We start from the raw sequence: 13,311 nt of genomic DNA, 5'->3' as shown, positions 1-13,311 counted from the left end.
GCGTAGATGAAAATATGTACATCTTGGAGTCGATGGACATCACGGACAAGAAGTCCCCGAGTGGGCGGCTGCTGTCGTGGCCTCCAGTGGCTCGGGGAAGTCGAGGCTCAGGGTGGGCGCCCCTGTGAGTCTCCAAGCTCGGGTCCAGGCGTCTGACCCACACCCAGACAAGGTCAGCCTTCCTCCTCCCGCACAGCAGGCAGAGGAGACGCCTTTCCCAGCAAGCCCTGGGCAGATTTCCCCTTATGCCTGTGTTAGTTTGAATCCTTCGTGGACCCTAGAAAGTTCAGCTCCTCAGTTGATCCATTCTCCCCGCGGGGCAGTTGTAGCTCAGGGGTTGAGTGCCTGTGTCACACATCGGTAGGAAGGTGTCTGAGGGTGATCCACTCTCGTGGGTGTGGGGCCCTTTTGGTGGGATTGGCCTTTGATTCGATTTGGGACCCTGGGTGGATCCTAATCCCCTTACTGGAAGTCCTTTATAACTGGAGCACAAAAAGCAGAGACACATGGGGAAAAGCCTCAAAGACAGATGGAGGGCTCCCTGGGGGCCAGAGGCTGGAATCAGAGGGGCACAGAGGCGCGGGAAGAGGCCCCCAAGAGGACAGGTCCTCGGAGCAGCTCAGAGCTGAAGAGGCCCGGTGTGCCTGGTGGCCCACAGCTGAGCTCAGGAGAAGTGAGCCCACGGCGGAAGGCAGAGGCCTTGGCGGGGACCCGCCGCCGTCTTGCCTGGCCAGTGGGGGAGCCCAGGACCGCCAGCAGCTGACCTTCGGGGGACAGCGTCTCGGGTGATGCCTTGATATGGACATTGTCACAGCCCTCCCAGCTGTCAGCTTTTACGCTAATAAATCCCCACTATAAAAGCCAACCGTTTTTGGTAGAGTGCATTGGCAGCCTTAGCCAGCTAAGACACCCCCCACTCCAGAGCCCCTTCAGATGGCCTTCCATGGCTGCAAGGGAGCTTGGGAAATCTGGTTTTTCTCTCCTTTTCAAGAACAGGGTTGAGAATGATTTTTGGGTAGTCAGCAGTATATTCCACTGCGGCCAAATATGTCTGTGGTACCCTGAGTTAAACAAACTGAAGCAGGTTTCTTTCTTGCATACCTGTCAGAGCCTTTAATAGGGGAGGTGCTCACTGAATTATGGAGAATATGAATTAAGCTTTTCCAAATAGAGGGAACCCAAACTTATATTCCTAAAATAGGGGACCCAATTTAGTAAACACCAATGAACAACTCCTGGTGTTCCCAGAAGAGTGTGGGAAACACTGGTCCAAAATAACAAAATGAAAATTCTCCAGAGCAGAGTCTAAGCATCATGGCGGAATGTGTGTGAATGCATTTTGTGTTTTTTAAAAAGATTTATTTTATTTATTCATTCCACCCACCCCCCTCGTTGTTTGCACTCACTGTCTGCTCTCTGTATCCACTTGCTGTGTGCTCTCTGTGTCTGCTCGTCTTCTCTTTAGGAGTCCTTGGGGACTGAACCTGGGACCTCCCATGTGGGAGAGAGGTATTCAATCATTTTGAGGCACCTCAGCTCCCTGGTTTGTTGTGTCTCTCATTGCCTTTCCTCTTTGTGTCTCTTTGTTGCGTCATCTTCTTGCATCAGTTCACCTCGCTGTCTTTTGCACCATCCCGCTTTCTTGCTTGTCTTCTCCAGGAGGCATCAGGAACTGAACCTGAGACCTCGCATGTGCTAGGTGGGAGCTGAGTTGCTTGAGCCACATCTGCTTCCCTGAATGAGCTTTAAAATGGAGACTGCACAAAGCTGGGAGGGTTACAAGCGAGAGAGAAATACTAATTTTTACCGTCTCAGCTTGTTTTGATGGGAAAGGGCTAATTCGTTTTCAAGAGCCTTGTTTCCATGCCACTAGGATTCTCTCTGCCCTAGGACTAGGTTGATCCTGAGCTAGTATAACCTTCTCTTTCCCAGCCTCTGCCACCTCCGTTCTCCATGGCGCTAGTGATCCTGGAGCTAGACCAGGGGGCTTCTGGGGGTGAACTTGGGGGCTTAGGTGAAATGGGCACGTGTGAAGCCCGCTGCTGTTTCCCCTGAGGTGTGCTGCTGAGCATTTGCAAGAACCCACAAGCTGTGTTGGTGGCACTCGTCTCTGCTCATTTATTTGGGCCTGGGGTTTTGAAGTCCCTCCTGGTCCTTTTAGCCAGAAGTGATCTTTCTTTGATTTCCAACAGTAACTTGTGTGTTTGAGGCAGTGGCAGCCTCATAGCTGCCTTTTTTCTTTTTTTATTCATTCCTAGCTCCTTCTTTTAGTAATGACTATCATCTGGGCATCTCCTCGTGTAACCCCTGAGAGGCGGGAGCCGTTCTGCAGATGAGGCCATCGAGGCAGAGAGAGGCTAAGGTCACTCGGCTGTTGGTGAAGCGATAGCCCTGGGATTGGAATCCAGCTCTGCCTCTAGAACTGCTGGCTGGTTGGGTGGTTGGTAATATAAACTTTATTTTTGGAGAAGTTTTAGAGTTACAGAAAAATCACACCGAAAGTATAGGGAATTCCCATAGTACCCCCCCAAACACCCCCCCGCACATGGTTTCCCCTGTATTAACAGCTTACATTCGTGTGGCACGCGTGTTGCAATTGAAGAACCAAGATTGAAGCGTTGCTACTAAGCCTAGTGTGTACTTTGTGGTTTACACTTTGTGCTGTGCAGTTTTAGAGGCTTCGACAAATGTATAATGTCATGTGCCCTACACTGCAGTACCATAGAGAACAATTTCACTGCCCTAAAAACGCCCCGTGGTCCACCTATTCGTCCTCCCCCCTCCTTCTGAGCCCCCGGCGACCACTATTTCCTGTCAGCGTGGAACTGCCCCGCTTAACCTTTACTTTGTCACTTCTGCATGGCACGTCTGTGTTGTCGTGTGTACATTTGTCTTTTTACCTTTTGTCAGAAATCGAGCTGTATTTTTGGTATTTCCTAATAACATTTAGCACAGTGTCTTGCCCATAAAAAGCACTTGATAAATAATACATGACTTAATGGGAGGAAAGTGATATATCTTTGAGTGCTAGTTCTGCATGCTAAGCTTAAATTAATTAACTATTCCAAATATGTTCTGAATCTTTCCAGAATCGTTTTCCTGTTCCTTAGTCACATAATTTATTCTGGATTGCAGATGCCACCTGCAGTGTTTCTGAGTGACATAAGTTCGGGTAGTTGGTGTTAGATTTGGCGGAGATGGTAGTGGGTCAGTCCTTGTTTTCTTGGCAAAGACCACCCGGCTGTTAAATCCAGAAGGGAGGCCCGCCCCCCCCCAGCAGGGTCTGAGGGCGCAGGGTGATTTCTGTCTTTCCCACACAACGTCCTCCAGACATGCCTCTGCCTGCTTGTCTGATGCTAACTGTATGCATTTGATGATTTAATAGTTCCTGTCGCTCATTTTTCTGGGGAGACACGCCTTTGGTACCTTTGGTGAGTTGCTAGCCTACGTCTTCCGTGTTTTAATGCATCTTTGCTTTATTCTGACATTTCTTCCAAACCTGTCTGAAAGTCCCTTTTGTTTCCCTCTTACCTGAGCTTACTCATTTTGCCTTTGCTCACTTATCCTCTCTGAATCTTTTACTAAAGACATTTCACCAATCACTGTGCTTGATTTTTGTGGGTTTTTAAAAAATCGATTTTAATTATTTTTCTTTATCAAGTTAAACTAAAAACAAATCCGGGAAGCCCCCTTCCCCACCCCTCCACGCCTCGTAGTAAGCTTTCCCACTCTCCTCTCCACCCGGGGCCCTTGCGAGCGGCTCTAGTCGCTTTTGTGTTTCCGTGTTGGATCTGTTTTATGTGTCGCGCCTTAGTGTCCCCGAATCCTCCAGATTCCTGGGGACACTCCTTCTTCTGTTACCCAAATAAACCCCCCTCTCCGCATGTCCGGGCTCGCTCGGAGCCTGCACGCCCTCCGCTGTGCCGCCGCCGCCGCGCGCGGCCCTTTCCCGGGGCGCGGCCGGGTCTGCGCTCGCTCCGCACCCCGGCTGGGCGCTCGGTGGCCGCCGCGGTCCCCTCCTCCGCGACACGCGGCACCTCCAGCCTGCCAGGCCGGGCGGCAGCGCTGCCCTCCCGCGCGCCCCCCGCGCCCAGCTCCACGCCCCGGTTCTCCGGTCCACACGGCACGGGCCTTCCCTCTCCTGAGCAGGATGCATTTCCTTGGCTTTCCCCCGCTGCCGCGATTAATCCTGCTCTCAGAACAGGAGATGGTTACCGCCAGCAGGTTATTTTTTTAATATCTTTTCCTTACTGATTTATTGCCTTTTCGGGGTCTTTTGAAGCTCAAATGCAACAGTGGAAGTAAACATCCCTTATAAGCTGTAACACATCATATAGAGAAAAGAGATTACTGTGGTCACGCATTTTAACAGTACTGTCTGGCGAGTGGAGGTAGCGCAAGTGATTGAGCGCCTGCCTCCCAGGCTCGATCCCCAGTAGCTCCTAACAACAAAGCAAGCAAACGAAAATACCAGCTCGGGGGAGCCAATGTGGCCCAGTGGTGGACTGCCAGCCTCCGGCTTACCAGGTCCCAGGATCAGTCCTCGGCCCACGTTCCTCAAAAATAAATAACTAAATAAATACTGTCTTATTTTTTTTCCTTTGAAAAAGTAAAGATTGAGCACCTAGAGTATTAGGTTTGAATCTTTGGATTCGATGCTCATGTGCTGGGCATTATGCAAGGTTTTTTGTTTTGTTTTCGTTTCATTAGAGAAGTGAGCTTACAAAACATTCGTGCATAATGTGCAGATTTCCCACATATCACTCCTCCGCCAACACCTTACATTGTTGTGCAACATTTGCTACAGATATGAAAGAACATCACCAGACTAGTTCCTTAGCGTACGTTGGGTGTGACTTTTCCACACATCCCCCTGTCTGAGCACCATGTGCTAGCAGCGTGCATTTGTCACAGTTCATGAGAGAACACTATCGCATGTTCTGGTGACCACATTCTATCATCTACCTCATGATTCACTGGGCTGTACATTCCCACGCCTTGTCCAGTCCACCCAAAGTGTACACTCAGGGGCTCTTCCTTTCATCACAGAGTTGCGCGGTCATTGCCTTGGTAAATTTTCAATGTTTTCCTTAGTCCAGGAGAAAAAATCCCATACCGCCTATTATTGATTCTTAGCATCAATATATAGGACCTTCTTTGACATTGGTGCAAGAATATTACAATACTGCTGTTAATTGTAGTCCGTAAGTTACATTAATTCTGTTTTTCCCATGCTTCACCATATTCTTACCACCTTGTAGGAGAAGGTACATTTGTTCTAGTTCATGCATTTGTGTTTGTGTTATTCACCACAATCCTCATCCACCTCCAGGCTGTCCGTGTTAATCTGTCCCTAGATTATTCTCCAGCTTCTCTTTCAATTGACGTTTACGTCCCTCGACTACCCCTTTCAGCCACAATCCCATTTATAAATCAGCTGTGTCAGTTATACTCACTGTAGTGTGTCGCCATCAGCTCTCTCCATTTCCACCCTTTTACAGTCAAGCTAACTGAAAATGCTACACACACTGGGCATCGGTGCCCTTCTCAGCCCTCCCCCTCTCCCCTGGTAGCCCATCCTCTAGTTTTTAACTCCATGTGTTTATTCTTCGTATTTCGTTGATACTAGTGAGACTATGCAATATTTACCCTTTTGTGTCTGGCTTATTTCACTACAAGGTTGTTGTTTTTTTTCATTAACTTTTTTAACACATCAGTTTCGCTGATACATATTCATAATGCATAAATCCATCCGAAGTGTACAATTGATGGTGTTCTGCATAGCACAGAGTTGTGTCCCAGGGTCTCGTGGTTCTTTCTAGGCGGTTCGGGGGGTGGAAGCAGGACCCGCACGTGGGAAGCAGGTGCTCAGCCAGGAGCCCCGCCCGCTGTCCCAAGGGTTTCTGATGTAGGTAAAGCAAGAGAAGCAGCCGCAACCCCAGAGAGGAGGACTGCAGCAGCAGCAGTCCTGGGTGCTGGGCCGTCGGAGGCTCCGGCCTCTCGCGCCAGAGGAAAGTTGTGGCGCCCCAGAGGGACCCCTGGAATATTCCGGAACCGCCCTCCGGGTGTTCCCAGCCCATGCGCCGGACACTGCCCCTGCGCTCCAGGCTTGAGTCGCAGCGTGCGCTCTGACCTGCGCCCCCGTGTCGCCCGCAGGGACAGGGCGCCTTGTCGGAGCGGCTCCGGAGCTTCAGCATGCAGGACCTCACGGCCATCAGGGGCGACGGCGCCCCCGGCCCCTCGGGCCCCCCGCCGCCGGGGTCGGCGCGGGCCGGCGGCAAGCACGGTGCGCCCAAGATGTCCAGGAGCGCCTCCGAGAGCGCCAGCGGCTCGGGTAGGTGGCCCCTGTGTGCCCCGGGCCCCCCCTGAGGGCTTGCCCGCCCCAGCAGGGCCGGACAGGAGGCTGCGCGCTGCCCCCCCCCCACATGCCTGCCTCCACCACCCGGGGCATTGGGGTGGCTGTCGAGGCTTGCCTGGGGTCCAGGGGTGCCTGCAGCCCTCCCTGCCGCCCCACGGTCCCCTGCCTCGGTCTTTCCTGCTGTCCCCTCACGGCTTCCGGGCAGGCCCTGGCTCTCAGGAGCTGAGCGAAGGGCGGGGGGTTCGCCCTGCATCCCACCTCTGCGACCCCCGCCCCCCGGGGTGGAAACCGGGGGGTGGGAGTTGGGTTGCTCTGCGGAGCCCGGGGCCCTGGTGCATGCCCTTGAAAGAGCGGAGGGGGGAGAGGGTGCAGCTCAGCGGTTGGGCGCCTGCCTTGCACATGTGCGCGCCCAAGTTCAAGCCCCAGTATCCCCTAAAAAGGAAAGCACAGAGCCCAGGAGCCGAGAACAGTTTAAGCAGAGCCTTTAATGAGAGAGACAGGCCTTAGCGGTAGGATTTGTGGGGATTAGTTCCACCATCTCGGCACGGCATGGTTAAATGATGTATTAAGGCTCATCTGTTCTTGCTTCAGAGCAAAGACAGCTCTGTCCTCGCTGTCTCTGCACAAGCTCTCCTTGCTTGAAGTGTGGAAATGGCTGCTTCTTGCATTACAGCTAGATGTAGCATCAGAGGTTAGGGGCAGGGTTTATTGTTCCAAGACAAAATATCCTTGAGAACTTCACTTTAACTACAGCCCTTGGCCGAATCCAAAAATACATGAAATATAAGCAAGAGAAATAAAGCAGGTGGGGCGCCCCCTGCATATGAAAATTTAAAAACAAAACAAAACAAGGTACAGGTGCCTCGGCCCCCAGTGCAGACACCGGGGCTTTAGCCGTGGGTGGGGAAGGGTCCCGGGACTGCGGCTCCCGCGCCCTGCCGGGGAAGGGGAGCGGCCCAAGCCAGGCGGGGTCGGGCGGCCATGCGGTTCCGCGCCCGCTCCCCGAGGCTGAAAGCCTGGCTTTTCTGCCAGCAGGCACCCTCTGCGCCCCTAAGAGGGAAGAAGGGTCTGCAGCTGCCCCCCCTCCCTTTTTGAAGGCTCAGAGGAAGTGAGGGGCTCTGACCCCGTCCTGGGCGTGGGGCCAGGTCCGCCCAGGCAGGGGAGCCCTCCCAGGCAAGAGGAGGCCTCAGGCGCCTTCGGGTAACCCACTATATTCCCAGCAAGGGAGCGGAGGAGCGGGGAGGGAGGTCCCCGGGCGCCGCGGGCGGTGGGCTGCAGCGGGCCGCGGCCCCCGTCCCGGGCTCGTGCTCCGTCGGCCTCCCCGTCGGCCAGCCAGGATTTCTTTGAGGGTCCGCAGTGACCTCCGCAGCCCTGCCCTAGGAGAAGGGGTGCAACCGGTGCCACCTGCCCCCTCCGGCAGCCCATGGGCCGCTGAGTTGCAAATGAAAGCTCCACGTGGGAAAAAAGGTCCACGGGACAGAGCAAGGACCAACAAGGGGGCAGAGTGCCCAGGGAGGGGTAGCACTGACTTGCTGTGTGACCAGGGCAAGCCACGAAGCCTCTCTGTGCCTCAGTGTCCTTATCCATACTGAAGGCATAACAACCCCCGTTTTCAGGCTTCTTGCGGGGATTAAAAGGGCAGCATCCGCGTTCGAGGCCTCGGGGTGGCGCCTGGCTCTCCGTGGCTCGCAGCTGCTCTTGTCATTTGTTTCTGTTAAGAGAGGCCCTTGCTCATGACCAGGTGTCCGGCAGAGGAGCGGCTGCCTTGGGCCGAGCCCAGTTGGAAGACCATGAGCCGAGGCCCTGGGGAGGGGTTCCTGCTTTGGCCGGGAGGGGACCAGGGTGATTCTCTCCCTCTGAGAGTCCATGCTGTCACTGAAGAGGACAACAGGTTCAGAGAGGTCGTCCACCGGACCAGGGCCACACAGCGCCGTATTCCTAGGCCCCCGTGGGCATTGCTCAGGGCGGCCTCAGCACTGCCAGCGGTGGCGGTGGGCAGGCCCGGAAGGCTCTCAGGGACGGTGGCAGGGTCTCTCCTCACAGTCGTGCACGGGTGTTTGGGTGGCTGGTTTGGGCACCGCCCTGCTGCCCTCAGGGAGGCGGCAGGGAGCTCCGCGGTGGTCCTGGGCAGAGCAGGCGGGCTTCAGAGGACCGGCGCCCCTCTCTGCCCCTCGCGGGGCCGCTGTGGCTTCAGGAGGAGAGGTCGGCGAGGAGGAACACACTGCGCAGCGGGGAGCCTGCGCACCTGGGGCCTGGGCCAGCGGAGGGGGCTGCCTGGAGGAAGCGCGGCAGGCCTGCGGGTGGGGACGGTGCCGCTCGGTCGAGCAGACCTGGCTGTGGTCCTGAGCGGTGGCCAGTCCAGTGGCGGCAGACGCGGCCCACAGCAGGGCTGCCTTCCCTCTCCCTGCGCGGGGGACGCCGAGCATCCGTCCCCCGGGGCGCTCCGCTGGGCCGGGATTCCCGGCCGGAGGAGCTGACCTCGGCGCAGGAGTGACCCCAGCTCCCTCCTTCCAAGTGTTTTCCTTGGAAAAGTGACAATAAAAACCCGTCTCCAGCCTGCTCCTTAGGGTGGGGGGAAGCACCCAAGATGGTCTGCAAACCCTGGGCAGGCGGCAGGAGCGGAGGGCCCCCGGGGGAGAGGACAGGCTACGGTGTGGCCAAGCCCCGCTGCATCAGCCGGCGAAATGACCCTACAGGGGCCTCGGGTGAAAAAGGAGGAGATGGGACTAGATGTTACGCAGCAATCTATGTGAAGGGCAGACGTATGCCGCGATGCTCACTAGTTTGCAAGAACACTTTTTTTTGACTAGAAGTGGCAAGAAGTAGTATCACTTAAATATTTATTTCACATGATTTGCAGCATGCAGTGTGCTTTCTTGAAAAAAAAGAACTTTGCCGCAGTTCACATTATAAATTAATTTACAAATACAGAATTGTGTTAGAAACAATATTTATAGAAGCCCATAAAACTACAGAACGCTTCACAAATTTGCGAGTCTCCCTTGTGCAGGGGCCACGCTCATGTTCTCTGTGTTGTTCCAATGTTAGTATATGTGCTGGCAAAGTGAGCACAAAAACACTTTATTTTTATCAAATTTTATTGAGCTATACATATATGCACATGCATAAACAATAAATGTATAGTAAAAGTTGTGAACTTACAAACACGTATGTCGTCCTCCAGGGCTCCCATACCTCACCCACCACCTACACCTTGCATTGCTGTGAAACAATTGTTACAAACTCTGAAGGAGCGTCTCAAATAGTACTCCTAACTGCCGTCCAGAGCTTACACTGGGTGTATTTCCCCCACCCGGCCCTATTAGCAATACCCTGCGTTAGCGTTACGTATTTGCTAAGTTCATGAGAGAATGTTCTCGTGCTTGTTCTGTTGAGCCCAGTCCAGCCTCCAGCGCGTGGCTCCCCGTGCTCTGCGGCCGCCTGCCACTCAGAGCGCACACCCAGGGGCTCTCACTTTCATCACCGAGTTGTGCAGTCATCACCTCAGTCTGTTTTAGAACATTTTGCAAGAATACTTCTCTATGAAAAGGTCTACGTCGCAGTATCAAACTCGCTGCTTCCTGGGGAGGAAGGAGACCGAGCGGGGCAAGGGGACAAAACGTCCGTGTCGGACAGAAGGGTGCCAGGAGCCGGTGGTGACCGCTTGCCCCAAGCGAGATCGCCGCCAGCCTCGGCATCTTAGTGGGAGAGGAGGAAGCAAGCCAAGCAGGCGGGGAGGGCGGCGCGGCCCCGAGCCTGCGCCAGAGGCCCCGGCTTCTCCGTGTCAGCGCCCGGCCCACCCGCAGGCCCGGACCGCGGGGGACGCCCGCCTGGGTCTGTGGGGGACAAGGCCAGGGTATCAGATTGTTCTCCCCTCTGTTCCCCGACCCGCCCACCTGGCCTGCGGCCGGGGTCTCCCTCCCCAGGGGGGGCGGGGGCAGGGGACAGGGGGCAGGGCGGGCAGGGCCTGGGTCTCCCTCCCAGGGGGGTGCGGCGGCAGGGGACAGGGGGCAGGGCGAGCAGGGCCTGGGTCTCCCTCCCCAGGGTGGGCGGGGCAGGGGACAGGGGGCAGGGCGAGCAGGGCCTGGGTCTCCCTCCCCAGGGTGGGCGGGGCAGGGGACAGGGGGCAGGGCGAGCAGGGCCTGGGTCTCCCTCCCCAGGGTGGGCGGGGCAGGGGACAGGGGGCAGGGCGGGCAGGGCCTGGGTCTCCCTTGGGGGAGCCGGGTCTCCCTCCCCGGGGGGCGGGGGCGGGCAGGGCCGGGGTCTCCCTCCCCAGGGGGGGCGGGGGCAGGGGACAGGGGGCAGGGCGGGCAGGGCCTGGGTCTCCCTCCCCGGGGGGCGGGGGCGGGGGCAGGCAGGGCCGGGGTCTCCCTCCCCGGGGGGCGGGGGCGTGGGCGGGCGGGGCCGGGGTCTCCCTGCTGGGGGTGGCCTCCCCACGGGGCGGGCCGCCAGGCTCTCAGGCAGGCACCCTGGATGGGGTGCCCATGCTATGCCGGGCCCCGGGCTCCGGGCAGGCACGAGGGGAGCGGCCAGAACGCAGCCTGCCTTCCCTGCGCCCGGAGCCCCTCGGCCAGCAAGTACTTAGCGAGCACCGACTGTATGCCGCGGAGCGCCGACTGGATGGCCGGGACGCAGGACAGCTGGAGTGGGCGGGCAGCAGCCAGCACTGGCCCCTCGGGGGGTGCGGAGGCCAGGCTGAGAAGGTGCCCGGGGGGCACGGCGAGGGCAGGGCCCCTCGGGGCCAGGGCGGTTGGAGTTATTTCCCAGAGGAAGGCTTGACCCCTGCCGCTGCCTTCCCTAGGGCTGCGGGACTCACGCCGCCTTCCCGGGCCAGGCCAGCGCGGGGAGGAAGCCGCATTGCAACGCTCCCCTCCCCGCCTGGGCCTGTCCACAGGGACCCCCACTCCCGGGACCCCTCTGTTTAACCTCGTGGGCTCCCACACCTCCCGGGGCCTCCCTGGCTGCCGGGGCTGGTTCCTAGGGCATCGGCGTGTCACTGATGGTGCCCCCGTCCCCACAGTGTGCACCTGCTGCTCCACCTGCAGGACCCGGAAAGGTGAGTGAGCGCTGCCCCCCGGCGGGCCGGGGGCTCTGTCCACCAGCCGCCAGCCGCCCGCTCGGGAGCTAATCCCTAAAACCAGCAGACATGCGTCCGCCCGCGGGTCCTGTGGGCTAGGGACGTGGGAAGGGCCGGGCCGGGTCCCCCCCATCGCCGGCCGGGCCTGCAGGACCCGCTGGAGGCCTCGGCGCCTCTCCAGGGCCCCCCGCGTCCTTCCAAGGCGCGCCGGGAGGGGCAGGAGGCCCCCGGAGCTGTCCTGGCTGCCCCGCGCTGGCGGTGCCACCTTCTCCGCGAGAAGCTGGCCCCTAGGTCCCGCCCGCTCAGGGCGACAGGAGTCAGCTTCCATGGTTCCCAGCCCCGCAGGGAGGCCGTGGGGACGCACCTTCAGGCAGGGCCGGCACGTGGCCGAGCCTCCGGGTGAGGGCGACGCGCCTGCACGGTCCCCTGGACCCCAGGGCACCCGAGGGAGCTCCGGCCCGCTTTGCCCCGTGCCCGCTGCGTCGCCGCGTGCGGCCCGCCTAACTCAGCCCCCGCTTCCGCGTCCCCGGAACGGACCCCCAGCCGCCCGCGCCCGGCCTCCCTGTGCGGTTGTGACATGGACGCGAGGGGCTGCGGGGAGGCTTGTCACTGGTTCGTGACGGCCTGAGCAGCCCGGAGACCGAGGTCTCCGTGTGGGTGACGCGGCGCCGTGGGGCGCCCCGGGCGGGCATGATGCTCTCCCCGCCTGCCGCTGCCCTTCCCCACATCTTAGGGACCGGAGGGGCTGGAGAGGGTGCTGGACAGCCCGGGAGCGAGAGGGAGCCCCCAGCCCGCCTCGCTCCCCCGCGGGTGGGCGTGAAGCGGCGGTGCGGGGGCCCCACGGCGACGCACTTCCTCTGGCTTTTGAGGCTTCTCATTGCTAAGGCTTTTCCAGGTCTGTAGGAGACCTGGGAGTGTGGAAACCCAAGTTTGCAGGCTCCTCGATGGGTGGGGGAGGCAGCTGGAGGCCAGCGGCGTGTCCCTCTCTGAGCCTCCCCGGCCACATGGGCCACGGCGGGTCTCCAGGCCCCAGGTATGCAGGCCACTTCCAGGGAAGCAGCGGCCCCGGGGGACTGGGGTTCAAGTTTGTGTGTCTAAATTCCATGAGCCAGGGAACTGGGTGTAGCGCCATGGTTGAGCACCTGCCTCCCACGTACGAGGTCCTGGTTCAATCCCCGGTACCGCCTAAAAGCAGAAAACAAAGGGAAAATACCAAACCTCATTGGGGAGCGGCTGTGGCTCGGTGGTTGAGCGCCTGCTTCCCACATATGAGGTCCTGGGTTCAGTCCCTGGTACCTTCCAAAGACAAAACCCCACGGGCCATTCTTGAAGTCCTCTAATTCGGGGAGCTTGTCACTGGGGGGCCTGGGGAAGCTGCCCCGCTTCCAACGCTCCTCGTGGGCTGCACCCCGGGTACCCTCGGGAAGCCCCACCCCTTCCTTGGTCCCGTAGTCAGGCTGTTTCCAGCGCCGCTGCAGTCGGCAGCAGGAATGGTTCCCTGGGAAGGAAGGGCCCCTGGGTCTGTCCAGGCCTCAGTGGGGGACATCGTGGACCCCAGAAGGCGGGGGACGTAGGGACGCAGGCTTCCGCCCAGAGGCCGTGGTCCCCAGCCTGCCCCCCACCCCGGGTCCTTTTCCCCACGGCCCCCTGACACCCAGTGCCCTCGAGGTCCCTCTGCACCCCAAATCTGCTGCCAGGAGCCATCCGCGACCCAGCCACCCCGTTTCTCTCGGAGACCTTGAGGAAGCCCCTCCACCCTGGGCCTCGGTTGCCCCCTCGGGTGGTGGGCTGGGCTCTAGGCCCCGCGAGGTCCCCCGGGCTGACTCTCAGGGCCTGGCCCGGGTGGCACAGTGCTGGCAGGGGGCGCCGGTGGAGG

The 13,311-nt window shown here is 58.8% G+C and overlaps 1 protein-coding gene and 1 non-coding gene across 3 annotated transcripts in view; one reads left to right on the top strand and one right to left on the bottom strand.

Annotated features, from left to right (window-relative positions):
• Positions 1 to 13,311, top strand: part of REEP1 (receptor accessory protein 1) — a 121,588-nt gene that overhangs the window by 98,111 nt on the left and 10,166 nt on the right. Inside the window, exons 6-7 of one of the 2 annotated variants that reach the window (XM_058279044.2) lie at positions 6,157 to 6,334; positions 11,379 to 11,414. In XM_058279044.2, coding sequence (XP_058135027.1) covers positions 6,157 to 6,334; positions 11,379 to 11,414 — 214 coding nt within the window. The remainder of the gene's footprint in view (positions 1 to 6,156; positions 6,335 to 11,378; positions 11,415 to 13,311) is intronic. The other variant, XM_004465704.4, reaches the window with a different exon arrangement.
• Positions 9,324 to 9,430, bottom strand: LOC111765892 (U6 spliceosomal RNA). Its single transcript, XR_002798101.1, has one exon. It is a non-coding gene; the product is annotated as a U6 spliceosomal RNA (small nuclear RNA).

The sequence above is a fragment of the Dasypus novemcinctus genome, chromosome 17 (assembly GCF_030445035.2).
Source record: "Dasypus novemcinctus isolate mDasNov1 chromosome 17, mDasNov1.1.hap2, whole genome shotgun sequence".
NCBI classification, from domain to species: domain Eukaryota; kingdom Metazoa; phylum Chordata; class Mammalia; order Cingulata; family Dasypodidae; genus Dasypus; species Dasypus novemcinctus.
Note: the sequence above shows the minus strand (reverse complement) of the source record. Positions and strands in the feature narration are given on the sequence as shown.